This window comes from Lygodium microphyllum, chromosome 17 (genome assembly GCF_053477565.2).
Source record: "Lygodium microphyllum isolate KBCC chromosome 17, Lygodium_microphyllum_v1.1.10, whole genome shotgun sequence".
NCBI classification, from domain to species: Eukaryota; Viridiplantae; Streptophyta; class Polypodiopsida; order Schizaeales; family Lygodiaceae; genus Lygodium; species Lygodium microphyllum.
In genome coordinates, this window is record NC_141151.1 from 78,702,954 (window position 1) to 78,730,588 (window position 27,635).

General features: G+C 42.8%; 1 protein-coding gene across 1 annotated transcript; it reads right to left on the reverse strand.

The window, feature by feature from the left end:
• Nucleotides 1–26,919, reverse strand: LOC148022072 (uncharacterized). Its single transcript, XM_087696789.1, has 7 exons — nt 26,760–26,919; nt 7,829–7,934; nt 7,530–7,743; nt 7,178–7,452; nt 6,862–7,090; nt 6,678–6,769; nt 1–76 (listed from the first exon to the last, which is right to left on the reverse strand). Exons 1-7 carry the CDS (start codon nt 26,917–26,919, stop codon nt 1–3), a joined length of 1,152 nt encoding a protein of 383 aa, XP_087552915.1.
• Nucleotides 26,920–27,635: the final 716 nt, after the last annotated feature.

A 27,635-nucleotide genomic window follows, 5' to 3' on the forward strand; every position in this document is an offset into this window, starting at 1 on the left:
TCAAACACTAAAATTGTCTTTGGTCAAATTGTCTCCCACAATCTGAGTGATCAGTGCCATGTTAGACATTATGCTGCTGTAAATTCAGAAAAAAAAGCAATACAAATTTTCCACAAATGATATTCAGTAGTATTCCCCAATCCGGAACATCAATGGCCCAATCTGAGACCAAAAAGCATAAAAATAGTCCAAAAATGCATGTAAAAATAGCTTCCAACAATATGATTGTCATACATGTGTCCAAAATCTGTCATATACATCCATCCATGATGTCAACATGTCATACATTCAGTTTCCAACAAGAAACATCCAATTCGGATCCCAAACGATGTCCGTATGACCCAAAATGCATCAAAAGATGGGTCTAAATTTGACCATCTTCATGCAAATTTTCTGCAGTTTTTTTGTGCCAAGATGGAAGTACATATCAAGTTGAAGCTACAAAAATTTTCCCAGAATTTTCCGAGCAAAAATCGATCTTCAAAAAACGTTTCATCATTATCTATGTAGGCAATCTTGTGCGGGGCATGCATACCAAACACGTCAAAGACTTTTCAAATGCTGAGGGTGACGAACAGCTTGAAAGGTGAGAAGGATCGAAGCTTGCACTCGAGAGCTATGGCGTGAGAGCAAGAGCAAGAAAGAGAGAGACAAGAAATGGGAACTCCAACAGTCACAATGTGTGACCGGGCCTTCCTTTATTCAAATTGTCACTAAAAGAATAAAGAATAAAGTGACGGTGAACCTCACCTTAATGTGTTTCGTCTTCACATGGAAGACCGGATTCTTGGCTAACTGAATAGCACTCATAGAATCTGAATGCAGTGTATGGATAGCATCAATACCAAGGTCAACAAACCAAACGACCCAACCAAATGGCCTCCTTGCAAGCCTCAGTGGCTGCAACATATTCGGCCTATGAGTAGAAAGGGCCGTGCATTTCTGCACCCTGGACATCCAAGAAACAGCACCTCCAACATAGGTGAATACATAGCCGAAAATGGACTTCCTACTATCTGCATGTCCCGCATAATCAGAGTCAGTGTCCCCACGACTCCTATATCTTGGCTGCCATAGCATATGCACATATCTATAGTGTCCTTCAAGTACCTCATGATACCCTTCACGACATCCCAATGCTTCTTGCCAAGTGTAGCCATATAGCGTGCCACAACACCAATTGCAAAGGCAATATCTGGACGAGTGGCGATCATGGCATACATAAGACTGCCCACTACGGATGCATAGGGAATCTTGGCCATCTCAGCCCTCTGCTTATCTGTCTACAGAAAATCAGCCTGTGATACCTTCACATAAGAAGGCAATGGACAACTAATAGACTTTACGTCCTGTATGCAGAAGCGCTCAAGGACTTTATGAATGTATTTCCTCTGTGACAAGTAGAGGAGTCCCTAATGCCTGTCGCGTCTAATGCACATACCAAGTATGTGAGAGGCCTATCCTAGATCTTTCAACTCAAAGCTCTTCTTGAGCTGAGCCCTAAGAGCATCTAGCTCATCATGAGCTTTTCCTGCTATCAGCATATCATCCACATAGAGTACCAAAATCAATAAAGAACCATCATGGGCTTTCTTCGTGTAAAGACACGGATCCATAGCACTCCTGCTGTAGCCCTGTGACTGCATAAAGGCATCAAACTTATGATACCATTCCCTAGGTGCCTGCTTCAAGCCATAAAGACTTTTCTTCAATTTGCACACTAGGTGCGCCCTGCCAGGTTTTGCAAAGCCCTTAGGCTACTCCATATAAATCTCATCATGCAAGTCCCCATGTAAGAAAGCCGTCTTGACATCCATCTGGTATAAATCCAAAGTCAAGCTGAGCAACCAAAGCCAAGACTAAGCGCAGGGTAGTCATCTTAACCACAGGAGAAAAGACCTCATCAAAGTCCACACCATGCTCCTGCTTAAAACCCTTTGCTACCAATCTAGCCTTGTATGCCATGTCTAGGGGTACTTTTCAGCTTGTACACCCACTTGCATGGCAAAGCCTTCTTGCCTGTAGGCAAGGAAACCAAATCCTAAGTGTCATTCTTATGCAAGGAGTCTATCTCAGACTGCATAGCCCTCTCCTAGGAGTGCTGTCACCCCTGCGCATAGCCTCATCATAAGTGAAAGGCTCTCCTGCATTTGTAACCAAGACATAATGCATCGAGGGCTGAAATCTATCAAGTGGACGTCTGTCTCTAGTAGACCGTCTCATGGCAGGCTCTGCTGTCTGCCTAGTTGCCTGTCCAACACCCTGACCATGAGCATCTGCTACAACTGTAGGTTGTCCAATTGGCTGTGCGGGAGCTCTCGGCTCCTCCTAAAATATGACCCTATAGATCTCAACAACTCTCTCAGGCTGCCTATGCATCTTGTCTTCATGGAAGACTACATCATGACTGCGGATGACTTTCCGCGCCTGCAGATCCCAGAGATGGTAACCCATTTTGCCTGCATCCCCATAACCAAGGAAAATGCATTTGACACTTTTAGGATCCATCTTACTTCTCTTGTTCCTGGGCACATGGCAAAATGTCTCACATCCAAAGACACGAAGATGCGCATAAAAGGAGGTTTTCCAATCCATACCTCCTCTGCAACCTGAAAATCCAAACCACTAGAAGGTGATCTGTTTATGACATGCACAGTTGTACTAACTGCCTCAGCCCAAAAGCTTTGTGGTAGGCCTGCACGGCTAAGCATATTGCGTATACGCTCCTAGGTGGTTCTATTCATCCGCTCAGCCAAACCATTCTGGGGGGGTGTAGGGGGCGGTCAACTGACGCTTAATACCCCTCTCATCACATAACTGCTCAAAAGCACGTAAGACATAATCACCCCCATTATCTGTCCTTAGGCATTTTAGCCTATACCCAAACTGGTTCTCAACCAATGCAAGCCATCTCTGAAACACAGCCAAGACATCAGATTTCAGCTTAATGGATAAGCCCAAACTTTCCGTGAAAAATCATCTATGAACATAACAAAATACTTTGCACCACCCATAGAGTGACAAGGCATGGGCCCACAGACATCCGAATGTACCAATGCCAAGAAAAGAGGAGTGACATCCTCTACAAAAGTGATGTCCTGTGAAGTCAAGTTCTTGAGTATAGCATGGAACTGGCTCAAGTGAGTAGACATAGTCACATTCTCCTTCATGCGCAGATCCATAAGCTGCTTCAGTCAATACATCTGACTCGCTGGACTTTTCTTGTCATAAAGATTCTTGATTTTATCCCACAACTGCCATGCACTCTGTTCTTCCTCAAATACATTGTAATGAACCTATTCTATGAGAGATAATACAATAGTGGACTTGCATAACTCATCAAGCTCAAGCCATTCCTCATCTGGCATAGTTGCAGGCGAATGCCTGCTCAACCTCAATGGTTTGATCTGCGATTTTTGCACCAACACTTGCCAAATCTGGCTCTTTCAATAAGAGTAATTCGTACCATCAAGCTTAATGATGTTGAAAATAGCATGATCGGTGGACGAACTCGCCATAAAGCAGGCTAGAAGACTGTAGACAGTTCAAAATTGCTTGTTGTTTACTGTAGAAAATGACAAAAAATCACCAAAATCAAGAGAAAATGGCGAGAAAAGTGTAACCAAAGCTGTTGCCCACCAAATACTAGTGAAAGTACATCATTTCAGAATATTTTAGCATGAAAAATCCATGTCAGTCCCGAGTTATATGCTTGGTGTAATAAATGACAACAGGGTACTGTGAGAGGCAATTGCTGACCAAATCACTGCACCAAGTCAATAAATGACAACCAAGACATGACCAGCCATAAAGGGGCATAAATCAGCACCAAACAGTCATCAAGACCCTGATCAAACACCCAAACATGTCACCAAAGCATCCGTCAGTGAGTAGGCATACCCCTTGGACAATAGGGCAAAGTATATTAACACTGGTAAGACTTGACACCGGTAGGTGTATGCTCACAAGAGTGCAAAGCCCAAGCTCAAGTCAAAAGCAACTCCAAGATATCAGTGCATGAACCATGCAACATTTAAGTGTAAGACATCCCAACGTCTCAAGTATCTGCAAAATGCTCAAAATAGCATAAACTTTCTGCTCAATGTTGATCAACCATACAAGATGCTCCCACTAGCTCAAAAGGCGGATAAATGAGCTCAATAGCTCAAGTAAACCAAGTCAAAGTACCAAAGACATGTAACCAAGACAATGCCTCAATAGCATCCAAGGTCGTAATGGAAAAAGCCAAGTCGTAATGGAAAAATCCAAGTCAATGTCCAACTGCTCAAGGGAATACTCAAATGAATATCGAGACGAGCTCAAACAACTGCCATCCACAACCAAAGCATAAAGCATTCACCAAGACATCATAATCCATAATGGGTAGCCTAGGCATAAACGGGGATTTTATTTTTGCGGGCTTTCATTTTTGTTCTTTTCTAATCAATCTCTTTTTTTCGAGCTTTTTCGTGCAACATATCCATTCTGCATATAAATAGTCTTACTTAAGGAGTACGACACGTTGCATTTACATGAACACACATCAAGAAAACAAAACCAACGGAAAACTAGTAAAATATATTCGTGTCAAATACTCGCAAGGTACACTCTTCCTAAAAACAAATCAAAGATCCCAATGCATGTAATCTCTTAGACAAAATCGGGCATAGTCACATGATGAAGTGTACAATAAACATATATATAAAAGTAGTAACAAAATGAAATGTCTAGAGTCTCTCGAAAAAAAAAACACACTCTCTCTCAGCATGGTACCGGTCCACACACTATGGTGGACAAACACTCCCCATAGAGCACATCATCTATTTCTAGACACATGCAATGTCTCATCTCCTCTGCACTGGCCCGTGCCAAACCACCACACCCCGCAAACACATCCAAAACATAGTCGTAGCATTTCGTAAATGTAGCTAGTAACCACCTAACCATATCACCAATCACATATCACCAATCAAGATATAGAATCTTTGCGGCCATGCAAGTAGAAACAATGAAAATACCATACAAGGTAACCTGAGAGCAAAAACATGCAAGACTACTTACCGAAAGAAAAGATGAGACCTCTCTGCTCCGCCTCTGACAATGACACCATCAACGTCCATGGGAAAGACACAATCATCCATCATGTAGCTACGATACGCTGGAAACAATCTCTCTGAAATCTTCTCCCCATCCTCTCAGTCATAGCAAGGCACAACATGACCAGCACGATGCCAAAGACACACAGTAAGATCAAGTACCTATTCACGAGTGGAAATAGAATAAGTGATCCATGTTTTTATTTAAAGCATGTAACACAAACTTTATTTAGAACATACAACCGTACGTTCAACGTATCCAACTTTGTTATCTTACCGCCTCTCTAGTAACGGGATGTCGATAAGCCTTGGAGTCACACATGAGTGTCCAAGTGCGGTGAAGTACAAACCCCACTCTTGCCGCATCCGTAATAAACTCACCTATATGCTCTGCTAAGCACATAGTGACTGAGAATCCCTGGTCGGCCAAATACTCGTGAGCAAGGTCCATACAACCCATAACTAGACCCTTTGAGAACGTGTTCCACTTGGGAATAGTCATGCCCTCTACAAACAACATTGGCATTATGATATATGAGAAGTGAGTTTGATGTAAACCTTGTGTGATAGAAAGCATAACTTACCCAATGGGATGGGACCTAGAGCATCCACAAGCAAGCTCGTAGGAAAATCCGCAAATATCAATCGAGCCACCTCTTGACATGGAACTCCATCTTTGCTATAAAGATGCATCTTTTGTGTTGCAAAAAACTTGTTGATGCTATACACAAAACAACATAGTCATTAATGCAAAGTAAATGATGATGCAATGCTATATGCAACATGTAAATTGATGTTCTTGCAATATGTAGTTGTCATGTCTACCTATCAAGGGCAAATCTATCAATTTGGGTCACATCCACTAATAGAGCATCGACATATGTTTGATACTGGAACCCTGCAACAATTATTTCAAAGTAATTTATTTTTAATAATCATACACGAATTTCAAGTTAATATAAGACTTCTCACCTACTAAACGGGTCATAGGTCGCCTCTCCCAATTCTCTCGACTAAGAGATGAATCTGCAACAGAGGAGGTGGTGGGCGCCCTAGAGGACTCTGGCACATTTTTTCTCCCTGGATTACCTTGAGTACCCTGGGTGGCACCTTTGGTAGCCTTGGTTGCTTGCTCCTCTACAGTGGTGGGTGCGGTAAGCGGTTCATGAGTATCAACTCCCTCCTTGAATCCTACATTGTATCATTCACCCTTAGACTCCCATGCATGAGCACAAAAACTATTGCTACAAAAGCGACGAGATGTTTACATAGATTGAAGTACTTACTGTCATGCAGATCTTTCTCTTTCTTAGGGATAACCCCCACAGGGTAATCCAACCACCAAGGGCAAACACTTGCCTCCCATGCCGTCAATTTTCTCTCACGTAATGATGGAGAATACATAGTGTTCTCGTCACGAACATCAATCCACTCTCTTGTGAATTGCGGAGTTGCATCTAGCCTCTTCTCTTCTACACATTGTAGTATCCACCTGCAACATTCTTGCCAATTATGCAAGCAAATGCATGCAATCTAATATGAAAATCAGACACACAATCTAATATGAAAATGCATGCTAACCTATAAATCACACGTTTGGCTGAAAACGTAAGCTCTGGCATCTTCTCTACAACATTTGAAGATTTCACTCCATCCAAGAGGTGTACAAAAGCCTGCACAAGTTTCACAAGCGCTTAACATTAGCACATATACATTTTAAGAAAGAACTTAAGAAAGCAATATGAATGCACTGCATTGAGTCAACCTGCATGACATGATTCTTCATGTTAAGCTTAAAGAACTCCTCAAATGAATCGGGTAGCTGTGGACCTTCTACTTGTATCCTATCAATCTGAAGTAGTGCCTCCGAATGCAAGTGAGCCCAATATGTCTCTTTCTTCATGTAAACCCGAAAGAGCTTATAATCACCAAAATGCGGGTATTGGGGGTCTTTGGCCTTTGTGAGACTCATAAGATGCAACAATATTTTTTTCCTGTGATGCACAATAATATACGCAAATAGAAAGCATTGAAGAAAAAAGCATCACATACACACACCTTGCGTTATATATACAAATTACCTTTCCGCAGGGATTTTTGAGCTTGTGAGACAATACAGCTTGTCTCTTGTGATCTTGAGCATGCTTGCATCATCCCACTTTAGCCCAAATAAAAACTTAAAGAACTCATCACCATTTTGGGGATTAGCAATGGATAGGTATTTGTAACCCCTATCCTTAAGGCGCTCCTCTTCCACCCTTGTAGCCTTCTCCAAACGTTTCTTCCTCTCTACCTCATCTAGACCAAGAGCCTCAAGCTTAGCAGTTTCTTTTGAGATGAAGACATGAAATTCATCCTATCATTCCAAAAAAAAAACTAAATTAGAGATAGAAAAGCACATCTCATACAACTGAGCCATAGAAAGAAAATCACCTTCCATACAAGCTGAGATATTAAACCGCAAGGAGAGTTATACCATGGAGCAACACCATGATAATACCTTGCCTCTATACTCATCTCAACCTCAGCCCACTTCCTCATGGCCGGACTCAATCTATCTAGAATGGAGTCTTTGTTTGCAATACCAAACTTTTGAAACATATACACCTCATGCGCAATATTTGGAGTAACATGAGCTCTGGCAATACTATTGAAAACAAACAAAAGCATAATATGAGAATGTAAGTGTAACATATTACAAAGAGGAGCATAGTTAAAGGAAGAAGACTTACGCGTTGGTGGTGTCTAGTGCGAGTAGTAGCTCTGCTTCCTTTGCCTTTGGCACCTCAATGAATTGGCATCGTACACTAACATGGTAGTGAGCACAGTCGGAGTACTCTATAATTGAAAACCAGCAAACATAAGAATGAGATACGAACATTCAATACTTGCATGTATAGTGGACAACTTACTTTCTTTGATGCATTTCCACCACGTTTTAAGCCTGTGGTTTCCATCCCAAACCAAGAACTTTTTACCCTTAAGGTCTTGCCACTCCCTTCCAAGAGTTCTCTCAAAATCCTCATTTCTTTGACGCCATATTGGACCCCATTCATCTAGATTGCTGGCTGTCACAGACATGGTCTCCCCTCTCGGACCTTCAACTGACACAAGGAAGTGTCCCATAGTCTCAAGATAACCAGTGGAATCAAAGGAAGGAATCAACCACTGGGCATCATCCGTAGCAAATCTGACTGCCTCATGAGCCACTAATCTGCAAAGAGGCACAAGAGGAGGCAACGTCCTCTTTTTTATATAAAATTGACTCAGCACATCCTTCATCAGTCCTAGAGAGACTTGCTTGCCTAAGTTCCTGGAGTGCTTCTTTTCTTTTTCATCATCATTCTCCCCTTGATCACTATCACCACTCACCTCTTCTTTGTCATCTAGACTATCATGCTGCACATTAGTCTCTGTAGGAGCAGATATTAATAAGTAACAATAAAAAAAAGTAGCATTAAACCAATCATATATAATACATAACACTGAACAAAGCGTCATATGTAAATGAAATGGACACATAAGTGACTACCTGTGTGCTCCGCAACCCCGTCAATTGTATTGGAGTCCCCATCCACTTGTGCTTCATCATCAATGTAGACACATCTTTTTGGACCACATCCTTTCTTTGTTGAAGGAGTGTCCACTGATCTCAAACGCGATGATGCTTCTTGCTTTAAGATCCGCCCAGGAACACATCCTGAACATAGCTTCATACAGACTTCACGGCTACTATGAGGTGACACACATTTCTTTCTCTTTCTAAGCACTCTTTTAGGTGCCATAACTTTCTCTACACACTTACAAATAGATACACAATCAACCTCTTTAAGATTAACAACACAATCAATCTCTTTAAGATTAGCAACACAATCAATCTCTTTAAGGTCACGGGACGAAGCCACGGACGAAGCCACACGCTTGTGCATAAGCCCATGGATCGTCCGCGCGGACGCGGACGATTGGGAGGTTCAATCTCTTACCTTGTTCTCACGAAGCATATGGGACGAAGCCACACGCTTGTAGCCATGGGACGAAGCATAAGCCCACCCAACGGTTGTGCGGACGCGACCATAAGCTTCAATCTCTTACCTTGGAGGCCCGTCGGACGGCATACGGGACGGTTGCCACACGGCATAAGCCCACCCATCGTCCGCGTGGACGCGGATGATTGGGGGGCTTCAAGGTGTTATCTTGGAGGCCCACACGATGGCGCATAACCAAATGATGGGACGGCATACAGGACGGTTGCCACGAGGCATAAGCCCACCCACCATCGTCCGCGTGGACGCGGACGATTGGGGGGCTTCAAGGTGTTACCTTGGAGGCCCACACGACGGCGCATAACCAAATGACGGGACGGCATACGGGACGGTTGCCACGGGGCATAAGCCCACCCATCGTCCGCGTGGACGCGGACGATTAGGGGGCTTCAAGGTGTTACCTTGGAGGCCCACATGACGGCGCATAACCAAATGACGAAGCGTAGCCCACACGACGAAGCGTAGCCCACACGATGGGGCATAACCAAATGACGAAGCTTAAGCAAATGACGAAGCGTAGCCCACACGAAGCGTGACCAAATGACGAAGCTTAAGAAAATAAAGAAGCTTAAGCCCACCCATCGTCCGCGTGGAAGCGGACGATTGGGGGGCTCAAGGTGTTAGCTGGGAGGCCGCAGGAGACGAACGAAGCCGTTGACGAAGCCACGGACCGTCGCGAGAGCTCCAGGAGTTACCGCACGAGGAGCTGGCACCGTCGCACGAGTTGCCACACGAGGAGTTGGCACCGTCGCACGGGGAGTTGGCACCGTCGAACGAGGAGTTGGGGCAGGAGTTGCACTGTCGCGCAGGAGTTGGCACCGTCGTGCAGGAGTTGGGGCAGGAGTTGGGGCCGTCGCGCAGGAGTTGGGAGCAGGAGTTGGGGAAGGAGATGTCGCGCAGGAGTTGTAGGAGTTGTTGGGCACCGTCACGAGAGTTGTAGGAGCTGTAGAAGCTGCCGCACGAGGAGTTGTAGGAGTTGTCGCGCAGGAGTTGTGGCGAGAGAGAGAGACAGAGAGAGGGAGAGAAGGGAGAAGGGAGAAATAACAGAGAAAGAGAAGGGAGAAGGGAGAAAGAACAGAGAAAGAGAAAGAGAAGGGAGAAAGAGAAGGGAGAAGAGAGAAGGGAGAAGGGAGAAAGAGAGAAGGGAGAGAAGGGAGAGAGAGAGAGAGAGAGAAGGGAGAAAGAGAAGGGAGAGAGAGAGAGAGCAAAGAGAGGAGAGAGTTGAGAAAGAGAGGAGAGAGTTGAGGAGAGACTTAATAACCCTAATAAAGAAGTTAGCCGTTGATTACATAATTAAGTAACTAGTTAGCCGTTAAATAATTAAATAATTAATACAACATAAATAAATTATGAGTGCATAAAGGTGAAGGATGGTGGGTGGTTGAGTCGTAAATTTTTCTATTGATTTCTCTCCGCTTGTAGTGACGGTGAACTGTTGCCTTCTCTTCATCAAATACACACTGTGAGCTATATTCAGAGTTTTCTTCTCTTCATCAAATACTAACCCACCAGAGGGCACAACATGCCGAGTTTTGCTATTTTGACATGGAGACTAGCCAGTGATTGCTTAAAGCACAGGGTTTCATTAAGAAATGGGGAGATTCTTTTGAGTGAGTACTACCTACATAATCTATTGCCTCCAACACAAAAATTCCAGGGGTTGCAAGCCGTCATAGAGAATGATGGTGGAGCAAACAACGTCACTGCGTCTCCAAGATGGGATCATCAAGGGCATGCGCACTATCTGATTGATAGTACATTATCAGCCACCTACTCTATCATGCACTCAAGTAACTATGTGTGCATCTCTAACAGTATTGAGTCAATAGAAGATGAGATTGACAACTACATTGATTGTACTCCTGGTTGTAGCAAATCAACTCCAGTGTGTCTTGACGTACACTTAGATAACAAGAAGGATGTTGATGACACAAATGTCGGGGAGGACCTATGTGTGGGCAGCCAAAGCGAGGACTTATCTTCCTATGATAACTCGATTGCAGCCTTCATTGAGGAGAAAGCTAGAACGGGTAGATTGAAAAAATTACTAGCGCTCTGTGGACCTCCATGAAGGGTGGATGAGCTCCCAATCGAGTATAATGGCACAATTGCTTTTGAGCTTCCAGCCACAGATAGCAAGAAACGAATGATGGGTATGGAACAAAAATATGATGGTCACCTGTGGTCGCGGCCCTCACAGACAAATATGGCAATTGAGTGCACTGTGTGCTTAGCTATTGTCTTGGAAGTCTTCAATGTCTTAGGATCACTTGTCCTTACTACATAACAGAGGGAAAATACAATGATGTTTTTTTCCATGGTCACTTGGATAGAACCGTGAGCATGGGTTATCCTGCAAGTGAGGGAAACTCCAAGATAACATGTCACTATTGTCTTAATGTTGCTACTTGTGCAGCCATTTGCAAATGCATGATCTATTATGTGTTGCCACTGGATCCTACAATGACACGTTTGGTGATCCATGTTGGGGAGCATGCTCACAGTGTTCAACATGGCACTAAGAGGGCAACCCTTGACAAGGTGCGGAGGCTTGTGAGCACGGTCCTAAAAATCGAAAAGGGAGGCCCACGAAAAATACAGATGCTAGTCGCTCGACAGATGTTGTGACGAGTCGGAGGCGACAGAGGTGGATCTTAATCATTTTCTAGAAGAAATGATGCCACTTGTGCAGAATAAAGGGTAGGCTTGTGCATTATTATTTTTTGCTTACAATGTATGTCCTGCATTTGAAATAACCCTCTAATAAACACATAGGTTCAAAGGCATTGTTTCACAAGAGAGAGCCAAACAAGGTCAGGTGGTTGGTGATGGGTATGACAACATACTTCTTTTGCAAAAACATTGTGTCTTCCCATTTTTCCATGGAAGTAGATTTCCAGGACAAGGTGATGCCAAGGAGAAGTGCTACTTGTTTAAAATGTCCACCAAGGGACCAGCATCAGGGGTGGACTTAGTGAATCATATGAGGCGAATTGGGACTGGAGATTTACGACGTGCATGGGTGCACTTTGATCATACCCATAGGATTGATGGGTGGGCAACTATGTCTTGTTCAATTTATGATCATGGGTATGTGGCAACATAATGAAAGCTTTTATTGAAATTAAATTGTTGTTGATGAACACTATACTAATGTATCAATCATGAACTAGCATGACAGCATTGTAGGTAATTGCAATATGTGAATTTAAAGAGGAGGACGAAGAGTCTCAAATCCTGTTTTGGAGAAATTTGAATTCTGTCATGGTTCAATGTGACCATGATCCACCTGACTTTGCTGGATTTATGTCCAATGAGGCAAGTGCGAATTGGATGGCAATAAGGGCTGTGTACAATGGAGGGCCTCATAACATAATGGAAGGGAGGGAGCGTTCTTGTCTTTTTCATTGGGAGCAAATTTTGCAAAAGCATACCAAGAAATTAGTCACTGTGGATAAACAAATGCACCACATTGAATTGTGTGAAGCATCGAGGCTAGGAACGACAACTCAACTAGCCTCACTTCAGGCCTCTGCTATCCAATATTGGTGGGCACGAAATGTCAACAAGGAACACATCAAGGCTTTGGATAGGTGGTTGAAATGGTGGGAGCAAAGAATTGCCCACTGGGAGGAATTGAATCTCATGTAAGTGTGACATTTTTTCCAGCTCATTAAGATTTGTTGCACAATGTAGCAATGGGGAGAGCTACTGATTCTATTTTTGGATTTGACTCCGCAGGCTAACAAAAGTCCTTGGGAACATGCTCAAATTCCAAGCATAAACTTATCAGAAAGTGTCCATGCTAGTTGGTTAGTAGGTGAGGGTGGAAAACGAAAGATATCACTTTATGATGCATGTGCTAGTGATGTTTTGAATGCATATATTCAATGTGCAAAGAGGTTGGGCTATACCACGGGGAGGTTTATTGGATCTGGGCCTTCTATGGAGTCTTTGTTGGCTAGTGCCAGCAAAAGGGAATCCCCAAATCCCTCCTCTGTTGCACGTGCATTGCAAGGTGTTGTAGAGCTGGAAGTCCTTTGTACGAGGAGCCTATAATGCAAGGTGATAGGGAGACTGTGCAAAGAAAAAAGAAGGGAGGTGGGCCAACTGTAAGTTCTCATAGACCGGGATACGTGATGGAGTCAAGGCAAAGGAAAATCAAGGGCAGGCCGCGGAGTATACAGTTTGACGATGGAAATATGGAAGAGATATGTATCCAAGAGGATGAGGAGATACCAATCAAGCCCTTTGTAGGTGGAGTAAGTGCACCAAATGCGGAAACGTCAACTCACGTAGAAGAGGTAGAAGTGGCATAGGAGGAGTGGGCTTTACGAAGGACACCACCTAACTGTGTGAGAAAGTGTTTTGTTATGGAGGGTAGAAAGAATTGCAGCAGCAAATTACAGAGTCGGCAAGTGGGGTTAGTCGCACCATGCTTTTGGTCTGAGAGAGCCTATAAGAACAAGGCCATTGCACAATGGATATGGTTCTGTAATCATGATGTCAAGCATACAAACGCTGTGCAGAAACAAGTGATAGCATCACCAATTGTTCCATCTTTGTGGCCAATTGATATAGGAACAAATATATCGAAGGAAGAGTGTAGCAGCCTAAGACAGGCTGGTTTCAAGTTTGCCTGCTTTACAGCACCACCAAGGAACGAGAAGAGAAAACCTCCTATTTCTACAGAATGTGGTTCAAGTGGGAGAAGACGCAAGTGGAGACATGGAATTTCCAAAGATGCACAAAAGAGAATAGAGGCAGCTGGTTGCATGGTTGTGACATTCTTGGAGGAGGTAGTGCAACTTGAGAGACAACATTCAGTATTTCGAGCCTTGACAGAGAGTTGTTATGATGTGCACATCAAAGAAGAGCCTAGGTGCACTTGTCCTGATTTTCAAAAAAGAGAATCTACCCAAAAGGCATTTCTTGCTTGCAAACATATGTATTATGTGTACATGCACATACTTGGCCTTCAACCCAAGGAGCACATGGTCATACATCAGCCTGCACTAACCCCCACTGACTTTGCCTTTGTGTTAGGGCAAACACGTAAGATATGCCCTGTTATGTAGGAAGCCCAACGTAAGCATGGCTCATTCATTGTTCTGGAGGACTCATCATCATGCACTTCATTAGGGTGTGACATGTCCTTTTTGTTACATGAAGATCTTGGAACCTTTCTAGATATTGTACTCCTTTTGGGTAATGCAAAACTTTGGAATGTTATTATTTGTTGTGATTATTCAACACCATTGCTCCCTTTATTGTGAATGGGTTAGTAATGCATGATGCGCAATATATTTTTGACATGTCATTTGTAGAAAGCATCCAAGGTTGTTTCAAAAAGCTCTAAAAATCAATTTCAATTGCAAAAGCACGAAATCAAAAGCTCACAAAAATAACACACCCGGCATAAACCATGTCATAGATGAAATGCCAGTTGCAAAAAAGTGATAGTCAAAGCCAAATCGAGCTCTAATCTTAGCTCAAAAGCATTCTTGAGCATAAACAAGACATGTGGCATAGTCCAAATACATCATGACATCATACCGAGTAGCCGGGAGCACCCCGTTGACCAATAGGCATAACCCAACTGTAGCATAAATAGCTTCAGCCTGAAGTTTCCAGCAGCATATAACCTCTATAAATTGAGCAAATCAGTGCTCAATCCAAGCTCAAATCCATAGGCAAACCATAGGCATACATTCCTGTATGTATATTCACCAACTGGGCATAATCAGGCATCAAATGCCAAGACCTGTAAGCATAAAATTGAAGTAACAGGTGGCTGCCCTGTTTTGGACAGATCTGGGATTGTTCAAAATAGTCAATGGCTGAGCTAAATCAGCTCCAAATGCGTCTCACATAAGAGGCATAACATCCACAAGTGATCCGGTATCAATAGACATCAGTAGAAGCATCACATAAGCCATAGGCATACATATGAAGCAATACCTCAATGTCAATGCCCTGATGGTGCCTCAATAGGCCGAGAAGAAGCTCGAGAAGCTGGGGTATGATGGGAGCTCAAGAGAATGAGCTATGGCTGCCAGGAAGGAGACCCAATGGGAGTGGGGAGTCATTGGGAAGCTGAGAATGCCACAAGCCAAGCTCAAGAGTTGGAAAGCCGTGCTCTGATACCGGTTGAAAGGTGAGAAGGATCGAAGCTTGCACTCGAGAGCTATGGCGGGAGAGCAAGAGCAAGAAAGAGAGAGAGACAAGAAATGGGAACTCCAACAATCACAATGTGTGACCAGGCCTTTCTTTATTCAAACTGTCACTAAAAGAATAAAGAATAAAGTGACGGTGACGGGCGCCCGCCACTTGCAGTGTGTAGTGGCGGTGACTGTCAGTGTAATAATACACGGACAGCTAGGCGGAGGTGCCTTTACTCCCAACACAGCTGAGGGGGAAATGCATCTCCCTATGTCAAAGCTGAAAACAGTCTGAACAAGTAAAAAAATTACTTCACCTTGATGAGAAACTTCACAAGAGGGTTGTTGGAGTCCTGACAGACCGTCGTCACATTTTAAGTATCCGATTGATGAAGATGAACGCGTCCAGATTCCAACACTATTTTACTGTACATCTGCTAGCTCTAAAGCTACTCAAAAAATTATCTTCTTTCACCAACTGTAGTTGACATTCCTTGCTGCATCTTCATCGCAACCATGATGGATGATTTGTTAATATCATACTGCAGCTTTGATGTCATAGAGAGGTTGCTTTGCACATGCACATACTTGACTAACTGGTATTTGTCCACGATTGAATCCTACGAGCCAGAGTTTGACGATTGTGCTATATGAATGCCTAGAGAGCATATCACAGTTTGTATCTAAAAGCGATTCGTAGAAGAGTGACATGGCATAGAAAGTAGCTCTGATACCAAATGATAAACTGAAGTGGAGGGAGTCTGAGAGATGGAGCAAATTAGAGGTCATGTTATCTTCTCCTGCATTATTCTTCTTCCATTGTCAGAGTCTACTACAACAAGTGGTATCCTCCAAAGATAGATACCCCCAACTTAAGGACACTTTACATATGCTTCTATTTTAGATACATACATCCATAGGGTATGGCTTAGGATATGTCGTATTTATCAACACAAAACAAGGTATTGATTGATTTTTCACAAGAGGTCTCATTTGGACCAGCCCTCTTAACCTTCAAATGCTTGGGTGATATAGCCATATATATACAAAGGGCAAGGTTCCTCCCTCTAATTTCCTACCTTGCCAACATTTGCATGAACTATTGGAAGTGTAGGAAGCCCCTTAATTTCAACTTAATAATTCATTTGCACAATCAATTCTCCCTATAGCTTGATTCTCAACATCTCCTCTCACAATGACATCAACAATAAAGGGACAATCTAGTTTGCTTATTTGTTATTGAGTTCTTTTTCAGTGAGCATTGATCTCATATCCTCTTGATGCATCCATTCAAGTATGAAATCAGTTTATATGGGTTGAAAAAATATATGGAGACCTTGCAAGTATTTTAAAGGTGTAGAAAAGAAAAAATGATACTTATATGCAAGTTACTAATGACAAGGTCACATTTTTAGAAAGCCTTTTATAGCCACTTGTATCATGACCATGCTTCTTGAACTTGTGGCTTTGAATATAAGATTTGATATTATTTAAATCATGATCATGCTTTTTAGACTTGTGGGCTTGAATGCAATATTTGATATTAATTTAATTGACAATGAACATTCACACATACATGTGTGTGTGTCTACGCTTGCACTTGTGTGTGTGTCTCATTTGGATAGAGTACACACACCAATGGGATTGTCACATTGAGTTATCAACACCATTGGGGTGAATCAAGGATGCCCATTGTCACCTACTTTGTTTGATATTTATATTGATGAGATAGTAAACCATATAGATAGATTAGGGGCCCCTCATATGTGGCTTACAAAGGTGGTGATACCCATTCTATTGTATGTAGATGATATTGTGTTGATCTCTGACTCCCCTTAGGTGTTGAAGCCATATTTGGATGCTCTACATACTTTTTGTAAAGACAAAGACCTACGGTTATGGTGCTCAACAAACCATGCTAGCTTTGGTAACCCACTTAGAATATTAGTTTAATTTGGGAGATAAGTTGTTGAGATTGTCAAATCTTATGTATATTTGGTTCAAAGAGTCAAAATTTTCCATGCAAGAGGTGGGAAAAGCTAGTCTAGCATGAGGCTATAGCACTGGAAGCACTTGAGAGACAATGTGAAAATGTAAATTCTAAGAACCATGTACCAAACTATGGGTTTTTGATACATTGGTCACCATAACACTTCTCTATGGAGTAGAGATTTAGGGACCTAGCCTCTGGTACACAGCTAGAGAGTAGCTTATAGGGCGAGGACTAGAGAGAAACTTATACGATGGATGGCAACCCATGGAGAGACCATTCATGATGATGACAACACAAGTAATATGTTAGTGCCCCATGAGGTCATCAAAGCAAAGCTAGGTATATTGCACCTTTAGCCAAGAGGCCCTCTTCAAAGATAGTGAAGTTCCTTTAGAGACTATGGTAGTCCAAAAGGGAGATATCTTTGCCTAACACTTACGTCCTCTAGAAAAATAATAGTAGATGGAATTAAACATTGTTGTTATGGCCATATATGCATTTGGCTAAGCCTATATGGGATGAGGATAGATGTGCTTCCACCTGGGCAATGCCTCTGCAACAATTAGGAAGAGAGACGACTCTCTAGCAAACACACTTCTTGCATCTCTCCCATCACAAATTTGTCACACACCCATCATATATGGATACACATATCTCGCATATCCTTTGATGTTCCATTAGTCAAATTCATACTTCATTACACCAACTATAGATAGAAACAACGTGATTGGAGGGTATCATGCCAAAGGATCAAATTTGCTAGCTATTTAGATAGAGGTAGAGTCAAAGGAGCATTACATATGTCATTGCATTGTCTACTATGAGATCAAAGGAAGATACCACTGCCTATTTTGAGAGGGTTTTGGGTCATAAGGTAGAGTCATGGAGTATGAGGACCAAAGATGTCCAAGATTGTTCTTGCTTGAGTTGTGACATGACATGGAGACTCTTTTGAGAGACAAGAGATTGACATGGGAGACTCTTCTTAGAGAGTATGTCATCACATATAGATCCTCCTCAATAAAGCATATTCACAAAGTTTCTCACACCAGTGACCATCGTGGTCCCCTTTTCACAAACATTCACTACCTTAGCTCAAGGGAGTTCATAGTCATGTGGGATTACCTCAGAGTGAACCATATCCTTACACTGAGCAACAAGACATCCTCAACCCCCAAGGTGATGACCTACTTGTCCTCACTATTGACAAATAGAAGCCATTATTTCTTGCTATAGGAGATGCCCATTGAGATACCTTAGTCCATGTATGCTAGAGCAGTTTGCTACAACACCTAAGGGGGATCTTGGGATGAGTAGAGACCATATCATCTTTAGCCTTTTAGTTTTTCCAAATTTGGTTTTGTTTTAATTCTATTTCTTTCAATATTGTATTTTAGATTTAAAATTTTGACTTATTTTTTAGGTATATTTTAATTAGACTTTTTTTACGAGACATTATTGCAGTTGTACTATATGCTTAGGTCTCATAGGCCACTTTGGCCTTTTGTAGACATTAATATTCCTCTCTCTCTCTCTCTCTCTCTCTCTCTCTCTCTATGCCTTCTTGAGTAATACTATGTGATCCATAATCACCAACTTAATTAGATTACTCATGACAATTTGATTGATTGTTTAAAGCGAGACTTGCACTAAGGTTTGATGGATTTCTAGAACTTACATACACATAAATAACTTGGTGTCTTTCTCTACAATCATCTTATCTTTCTTTCACCACTAATACTAGCAGGTCCTTAATCACTAATTGAATGTGTATATCCTCTACTAATTAGCTTTGCACTCATTATTTTATACACTTCATTATCACCATTTGTATATTACAAGTCTGCATTTATATATTTAAAAAAGTCATCCATGCCTCATGATGACTACTCATGTTCACTCTAATTGTTCACATAGTCAGAGTTCAACATACCATCAATAACATATGGAGTCTCAATCTTATGCTAGATTTGATGTTTCTAATTGATGCGAACAAATGGAGTGCCACTACAGAAAATACGATGGTTCATCATGACATACTTAAAAATTCAAAATTACGTTGCTCCATTAAGCTTAATGCAATGCTAGTAGAGTCAATCTAATATAAGCCATTGAACACATTTTATAAGTTGCTAGCATGCACACTCCAAAGATCTATCTCTCCACACCAAGAATCTACAAGTATATGAATGAATGATTGTAAGAAAGGGGTTGTCCTACCACAAATTAGGTTGGTCAATAATCAAACAAACAATAAAGAGACCACCTATAAATTAGATAGTGGCACTTGTGTGAACTACGATGTGACCAATTTTAACACCTAATCTTGGAAATTTCAAAATTTTACTCATGTCCTTTAATTGAAGAAAGCAACATGAAGTTGCCTTTGTTGAAGTCTCTTTGTTTTACATGTTTATCAAACTAGGCCTTCTTGTGCACTTCTTATAGATTAAAGCATGCATGACCAATAGTTTGGTTTTTTAGAGTCATTCTAGCTCCTTGAGATACTTGGTCTAAGCCTCATCACCCTCCCATCATTCTTGCATAGCTATCCATAGACTAGTTATTAAGAACTCGACAACATAGTGTCATCATTGCCATGAGTAACTCTAAAAGGAGTCTAACTTGTTGTCTTATAGTCCACATTGTAGGCTCAAAATATTGCTATGTGTTGTTATCCTAGTCACCCTAGTCACTCCTAGTGGTGGCTATAATGATATTGGTCAGGACATTAATTAGCATGAGATTAGCATTTTATTCTAGACTTTGCATGGCCATTAGCTTGGGGATAGTAAGGAGAAGACTTCTTTTGAATGATGATAAATGTGGTCAAAAGATGTTTAGTCACATCATTGAGAAAGTGAGTTCCTTGGTCACTCACAATTTCTAGGCAGTAACCAAATCCAAACATAACTTTCTTTCACAAGAGCTTTATCATTGTACCAATATCATTATTTCTAATGGCTTTTGCTTATCGACTGTTTGAATTCTAAGCTTTAGGACTTATAGGTCTAATGAAGTAGATTCCCCACCTTACAATGGTTGATGGGCTACGATCAATATTAGCTCAAATTTATCTTTTTTGAGTGGCACCTAGGTTACATCAATACAAATACAAATATAAAACTATTATGCAATGGCTTCCAAAGCTATAGGGTATAATATGGAGATACACCATTGACTAAGTCGATTATTGTATTTGATTAAATAGTTGATTTAGTGAAAATAATTTTTTTGTACAAAATGAATTTTTTGTATGCAAGATTTATTTTGTATGCAAGGATTTTGCACTTCCCTATAAGTGCTTGTGGATGTCCCCCTTAGGATTAAGAGTTGCATTAGTTGGTGTATGGCCTAGTCGAGTCCATGCTTCATAGGTCAAGATATTAAAATCTACTCCTTCATCGATGAGAGCATCAACACTGTACTCTCTTTTTACGATGAGTTTGACCCTAAGATAAGCAGGTGGTACTATGTCTTCATCTTCCGGGTCTTGGCCTATAAGTTCAAGCCTTTTGATACATGCCTTTGAGTCCCCAACTACGCAACTAGATGTGGATTCCCTACTAATGTCTTAGGTTGTCTGTGCAGTGCCGTTCAAGGTGCATCTATCATTAGGACTGTCATGTCTACTCATCCTCGCAATTGTAGCTTGATGTTGTTGCATTCCACTTTGATTAGATGCAGTTCGAATGCAACATATACATGTTTTTGTGGTGTGGCCTTCTTGCCCTTGTTGGCTAGATTGGCCCATTGAGGTTCTAGGGTCTGTGTTTGTCTTTGTTCGAGTATGAGCTTTTGGTTACTATTTTGCAAGTGAGAATCTATGCTTGTGCAGAGCCATTACTACACTAGGATCTAATTTAGAGAACCTGTCATAGTGCGCATTTTCTTTTAAGCCTACTTGGGGGAGGTGCGGAGGGGGCGATTTGAAGGACCGTTCGTAGCCCAATTTTGAACTACTTGCTCCAGATTTCAGCCCAGTGATAGATCTATGATGTGCTTTCGACAATATATGGTCTCTAGGTTGGTTTCAGGGGTTAGATGTGCCAAATTTGTATTTTGTTCACATGTCTGATTTTGACAGTTTTATATCCAATTCTTAGAGGTTAAATGATAAAAAACGAACGGTACTCGACTCTGGGAGTTGGGTGGTCCAAGTCTGATTGGACCAAGGTGGTCGAGTTCGACTGGCGACACAAGGTGGTCCGATTGATCGGATGGTCTGATTGGATGGCGGTCCGCTGACTGGGCCTGGTCTGGGGACTGAGGTTGGGTCCGTTGGTCTGATTGTGCGTGGTTCGACTCTAGGAGTTGGATGGTTTGAGTCGGATTGGATATGTCTGATTGGACACAAAGTGGTTCGAATGGTGTGTTTGGTTGGGGTTGTTCAACTAGAGAGAAGGTCATCCGAATGGCATCGATCCCGATCATGACCAGTCGGATGATCCGATTCTACCAGTCAGACGATCGACTGGACCAACTCTAGCGGTTCGAGTCCGATTTTGGGAATCGGACTCTGGTAACAATGCTCGATTCCTATGAATGACGAAAATCAACTTGATTCTTATGATTTTGGTTACGAGGGATCACATAAACTTCCAAAATGTAAGAATAGATCCTAATGAAGGATTGTATATACTTGAAATAGCAAATAAACTCCAAAATATAAATCATCAAACAAATCAAACCCTTTTGCCATGTTATGACAACAAAAACCCTAACACATATCCTCCTTTTTTTTTTCCCTTGTTTTTTCCTACCCTAATGCATCCAAATCACAAAGCGTTTACACTACACTACTCCAACGTGCTTTTCCAAGTCCAAAAAACCAAAAACTTACTTGCTAAGGAGATCAACTACCTCTTCAAACTCCCTCAGGAAAACCCTACTTCAATGCTTGATTTGGAGCATGCAAGCATTCAAGGGTTAAATCCGTTTGTCCCAACGGAACCAAAATGTAGAGATGAGCTCAAGCTCAACTGCCAAGACCCACAAACCGCTTATTCTTTCAAGCATTTCAAGTCGAGCACTAATGGATACCTCTCACATAGTCGACACACTATCTCTCTCTATGAGTGTAGTGAGCTTATCTCCATGCCCGATCAAGTTGCCTCCTCTCTTGAGCACTCCGGTAGCTTCATTGTTGAGAAATAGACAAATGACGTATGCTCCATGAAGAGATGTCCTGAATCCTATATGCACAGTGAGGAGAGTGGAACAAACCCAACTTCTATAAAACATTGTACTTGACTATCACTTTCATATGGAATGAATACAATATCATGATGCTTTGTACTTTCACTTAGTGCCTTTGTCATTGTCAGTTCGTTACACAAGATTGTCTTTATGAGTCCAAGCTTCCATCTTGGAAACTAATTCACTTGTGTAACAATTGGTCTCTCTTTGTCTATGTCAATATGAGTCTTGTCTTCATCTTCCATCCTCCATAGCTCCTACCATGCTCTAGATCCACACTTTTATCATGGCATCATAGCCCAGTCGGGCATGACTCTACTCCTCTAGCTCCATTTCACTCTCATCTAGCTCAATGCACAGCTTAGGACAAGTTTATAACCCCATCTCCTACTCCTTCTTCTCACTACCCTGCTTGGCAGCCATAGCCAAACAAGACTTGTAGCCATTTGAGCTCCTGAATCTCACAGTAGAGGCCATATCTCATTACGATTTCTTCTGAGGAGTTGTTCAGCAACTCAGAGCGCAACTCTATACTAGCTTAGAGATCAATATCGGCCACTCTATGCATCGGAATTGCCAAAATTTGTGATCGCTAGAATTTTTGTGCCTACTTGAATTCGTATAGCTCTCTGCACGATGCGATTCCTCCTCTGATCATAGGGCATTTGAAGGATGGCTTCTGTAAAGGCAAGTGCAAGCTAAACCACCAAGACCCATGGACTACTTATTGTTCAATCGTTTCAAGTGAGCACTAATGGCTACCTCTCACATAGCCAACACGCCATCCCTCTCTATGAGTGTAGTGAGCTTACCTTGATTCCCGATAGAGTTGCTTCCTCTCTCAAGCACTCCGATAGCTCCATGATTCTTGATGCAAGCTCAAGCATCATCAAACCTCCATCTCCAAGCTTCATCATCCATAGCTGTGTGTGAGACATGAGAAGAGAAGAGAAGAAGAAGAGGAGAGATGGAGGAGGGCATCACCTTCAAGATCCCTCATCCTTACACACTCCCTCACTCACTCCCTCACACTCCCTGACTCACTCGCTCACAAGCAAGAAGATAAGAGAAGAATAAGAAAAGAGAGAGATTCCACTTTGCCACACACCAAAGAATGAGCTCTCATTCATCTTTTGAACTTTATATACAAAGCCCTAAATCCTATTTGGGTGGTCATCCCCTTTTTACATGGTTGACCATAGTCTAGGCCCCTTTTTTCCATTGTTCTTCTATCTTCCTAGCTTCCTTTCTACCACCCATCTACATTTACAATTTGCATAGGTGTGCTCTTAAAATAAATCATGATGCACCTTGCGCTCTTTTACAAAAGTATTGACTTGCACTTTTTCTTGAGTGCCTCTCCTTAATTTAGGAAATTTTCATACTTCTTGTGTTTCCCAATTTTTCTTGGCATGTCTTTGTTCTCCATTCCAATTTTGCCTTGGCTTTGTCTTTTGCTTTAGATTTTTTGGATTTTCCACCTTGTTTGTTTGAGGGTTAACATTACCCCCTTATAGTTAAGGCACTTATTGGGTGGGGAGTTGGACTTTGTTGCTGGAGTAGCCAAGTGGCTTTTTGAATTTGTGTACAAGCTGCATTGGGAGGTGTGTTGGAGGGATTTATGGAGCTTGAAGGCCCTTGAGTTGGAGATGATCCTTGGTGTTGGAGGGAATTACGGACATGTTGGAAGGATTTATGGAACTGAAAGGCCCTTGCATTGGATATGATCCCTGGTGTTGGAGGGATTTATGGACCTATTGGAGGGATTTTTGGAACTGAAAGGCCAGGGTGTTGGATATATCCCTGGTCTTGGAGAGATTTATGGACTTATTGGAGAGATTTTTGGAACTGAAAGGCCCTTGCGTTGGATATGATCCTTGGTGTTGGGGGGAGGTTGAGGGATGGGTCCATCTTTGAAATTGAAAATGATGCTAAATGGATCTATCATTTAATGCTCCATGACTGAGTTTGCCTACGCTGTTCCCAATGAGCTTCTTCATTCACTTTCTAATTGAGTCTATTGCATTCGCCCCTTGGTTGGTTGTGCTTTGCCTAATGGCACATGGCATAGGATGGGGAGGGCATTGCATGAATGATGGGGTCTCTGAAGCTGGTGGTGGGGCCTTTGGTTGTATCTGGAAAGAAAAGCAAGGTGCATTACATGTGGGTGTGTGCCATTGTTGTGTGGTGCATTGTGCGCATGCTAGTGGGATGGAACTTAGGGTGACAGGTCTAACCACAAGCGAGTGTTACCTCCCTGGGCATGTCCTACCCTTGATGTGCCCTAGGCGTGATGTGGGGGATCAAAATGAGGCTTTGAAGCTAGGGGCAGAGCTGGCCAACTAAAGTCACCGAACACTCCTAAGTTGAGGACCCCTAGGTGCAGTGGTTGCGATCGATGCGTTTTTTTTTTTCAAGTGACATAGTTGTGATAGAAGTTAGTCCTCATCATCAGAGTGAGGTGGAGAAGGGGGCTTAATAGATTTATTAAGAAATCGGTGGCTTTGAAGATACCCCTTGGACTTGAAGGGTGGTGGTGGAGAGGAATGGATGATTGCAGTGAGTGAAGCGGCTATCATTCATGTCCTCTAGTAGAGCTAAGCAAAATGAAGGCAATAGAGTGGCTCGCATCATTAGCCGAGCCATCATGCAACTATCTATGGCGTTAGGATCAAAATGGAGCACTGGGAGGCCGTGCTCCTACGGGATGGGGTCTTGCCTAAGAAGTATCCTAAGCAATCTAAGGTCATTACAAGTGGTAATAAAGGCGGGGTCAAGGCATGAAGAGAATTCGTTAGTGAATTGGATTAGAGTATCATACAAGTTTTCTAATGTGAAGATGAGGGCATACAAGTTTTCTAATGTGAAGACGAGAGCATCTTCATATGTAGTACAATGAGGATTATAGATTATAGGGAAGTCATAACGACCATGGACACTGAATTCAAAATCCGCTCCCACCCTTCAAGGGTAGGGCATAAAGGTTGGGTCATTCCGCTCGAATGGTTGAGTGTTGCAAAAGGCCATCCAAGTGTCCAGGTTTGTGTCGTAGACCCTTCTTCTCCATGTAGGTTGGCATTTGTAGCGGGGCACAGACCGTGGTACTCCAAAACCTTTATTTTGCCAAAATTTGGTGTCTTATGTGGCCCATAATGTGGGGTTCTGTGCTCTCTTCTCCAGCCATCTTTGTCCAAGCCTTCTTTCGACGTTAATCACCTCCTCCACCACCTTGGTAGGTAACACTCTATGAAGGATGGTGGGGAGTCGAAAGTTGAGGTCGAAGGGGCTCTTGGCCATTTCTTGCCTCTCCCTGATTATGAGGTTAGCGTGGAAGCTTGCTGGGGTGTCATCCACACATGGTGGAATAGGTGCTTGGGGTGCCCTCACTCCCCTGGCATTCCATTTTCTCCTTGTCTCCTCCACCATTTTCTTCCTTCTTTCTCTCAGTGCCGCCTTTCGTTTTGCAGAGATGTCTGCGTGTTGTTGCTCTTCAGGCCTCGCGGAAGGAGGCGGTAGGACAAGCCCGTCTTCATGTGATCCCATTTCAAAGTTCACGTCCACCTCCCTTTGCCGACTTGGCTCTTGTTGCTCCTCTTCGAGGAACTTGAGTGCATCCATTTCCTGTGAGGTTAGGCCTGTCAATAGGAGATAATGACGTTGTTCTTTCAAGCTTTGGCCAACTCCACTAGGTTGTGGCGGCATCTGTAGTCCGCCGACCTTCAATGGCCTACGGGCCATTCCCAATTTCTTTTTCATTGCCTCCATGGACTCTCCCTCCTCTGCTTGGGTGATGTCCAATAGGGTTTCTAGGAAGGCGCATTGTTCTACGAGCCATTCCCAATTTCTTTTTCATTGCCTCCATGGACTCTCCCTCCTCTGCTTGGGTGATGTCCAATAGGGTTTCTAGGAAGGTGCATTGTTGGGTGTGGAAGCTCACTTGGGCGGCCTCCGCTCTGCTTTCAACATGTATCTTTTCTTTTTCGGCTTGAGCAAGGCAACATGCCAACCCTTTTCTCATTCTAATTGGCCCATTCTTCCGCCCTATTGTTCATGTCTTTGAGGCTTTCCCCGTGCCTCTAGGCTAGCAATGTCAGCCTTTGTTCTTGGTCTTCCATTTATGCCCTTAGCTTTTGTTGCTCTTCCTATGCTGAGGTAGCCTCTTGGGTTAGTCTCTCCACCTCTGTTTCATACCTGTGAGCTCTTTCCTCCCTCAGCTCCTCCAGCTCTTTTGTGGCTTTAGTGAGTTTCTCCATTTGAGCTTGCAGACCTTCATAGAGTGCCACAATCTCTTCATTGTGAAACCATAGGCCTTGCAGACCTTCGTAGAGTGCCTCAGTTTCTCTGTTCAAATGCACCTGCCATTCAGCTTCTGTCTCTTCCTTAGCTTGTAGCTGCTCTTTCAGCTCATTGACCTCCCTTTGGGCCATGGTCATTTGGCATATTCTCTCCAGCTAGAATGCTACCATGGCCTCCTTTTCAGCTTCAAGCTCTGCTACCATGGTTCTCTTCTCCTTCTTGGCTCTCTCTCTACTTGAGAGAGGAGCTCTTTGACATACTCATCGTATTCTTCATGCGGCCTCTTTGTTGCGGGGATGGAGGTTGTAGAGCCTGCCATCTTTTGCATCTTAGGGTCTTGCCTCAACTCAACATTTGTTGCAACCGAGTCTTTTGGTCCCTACCAGGGGGGTTCCTTCTCCTATTCCTTGGCCCATTTTCTTATTCACAAAGTACTGGACCCAAGCCATTAGGTTGCTGGCATCCACCTGGTTTGTAGAATTGGGAGTGGAGATGGTGGTGGTGGGAGTGGGCGTTAGGAGGGTAGGGATGGGAGTGATCGGAGCCTTGCCCTTGACTTCTTACATTGCAGGTGGCACAAACTCAGGAACATAGGCACTTGAGCTTGGCCCTTCGTTTTTGAAGGGGCTTGCGAGTTTTGGCTCATCGTACCTGGACTACTGCTCAATGGACCTGCGCATGGCAAGGGCCATGTCTTCCTCCTCTTTTTTCCTCAGCTCCTCCTCCTCCTCTTCTTGCTTTTTCTCTCTCTCCTCCTCGGCTCGTTTGGACTCCTTGTGAGCCCTTTACAAGTCCGACCTTTCTTGTTTCCTCCTCTCCTCCTCTTGCTGTTCTTGTGCAGTTTTCT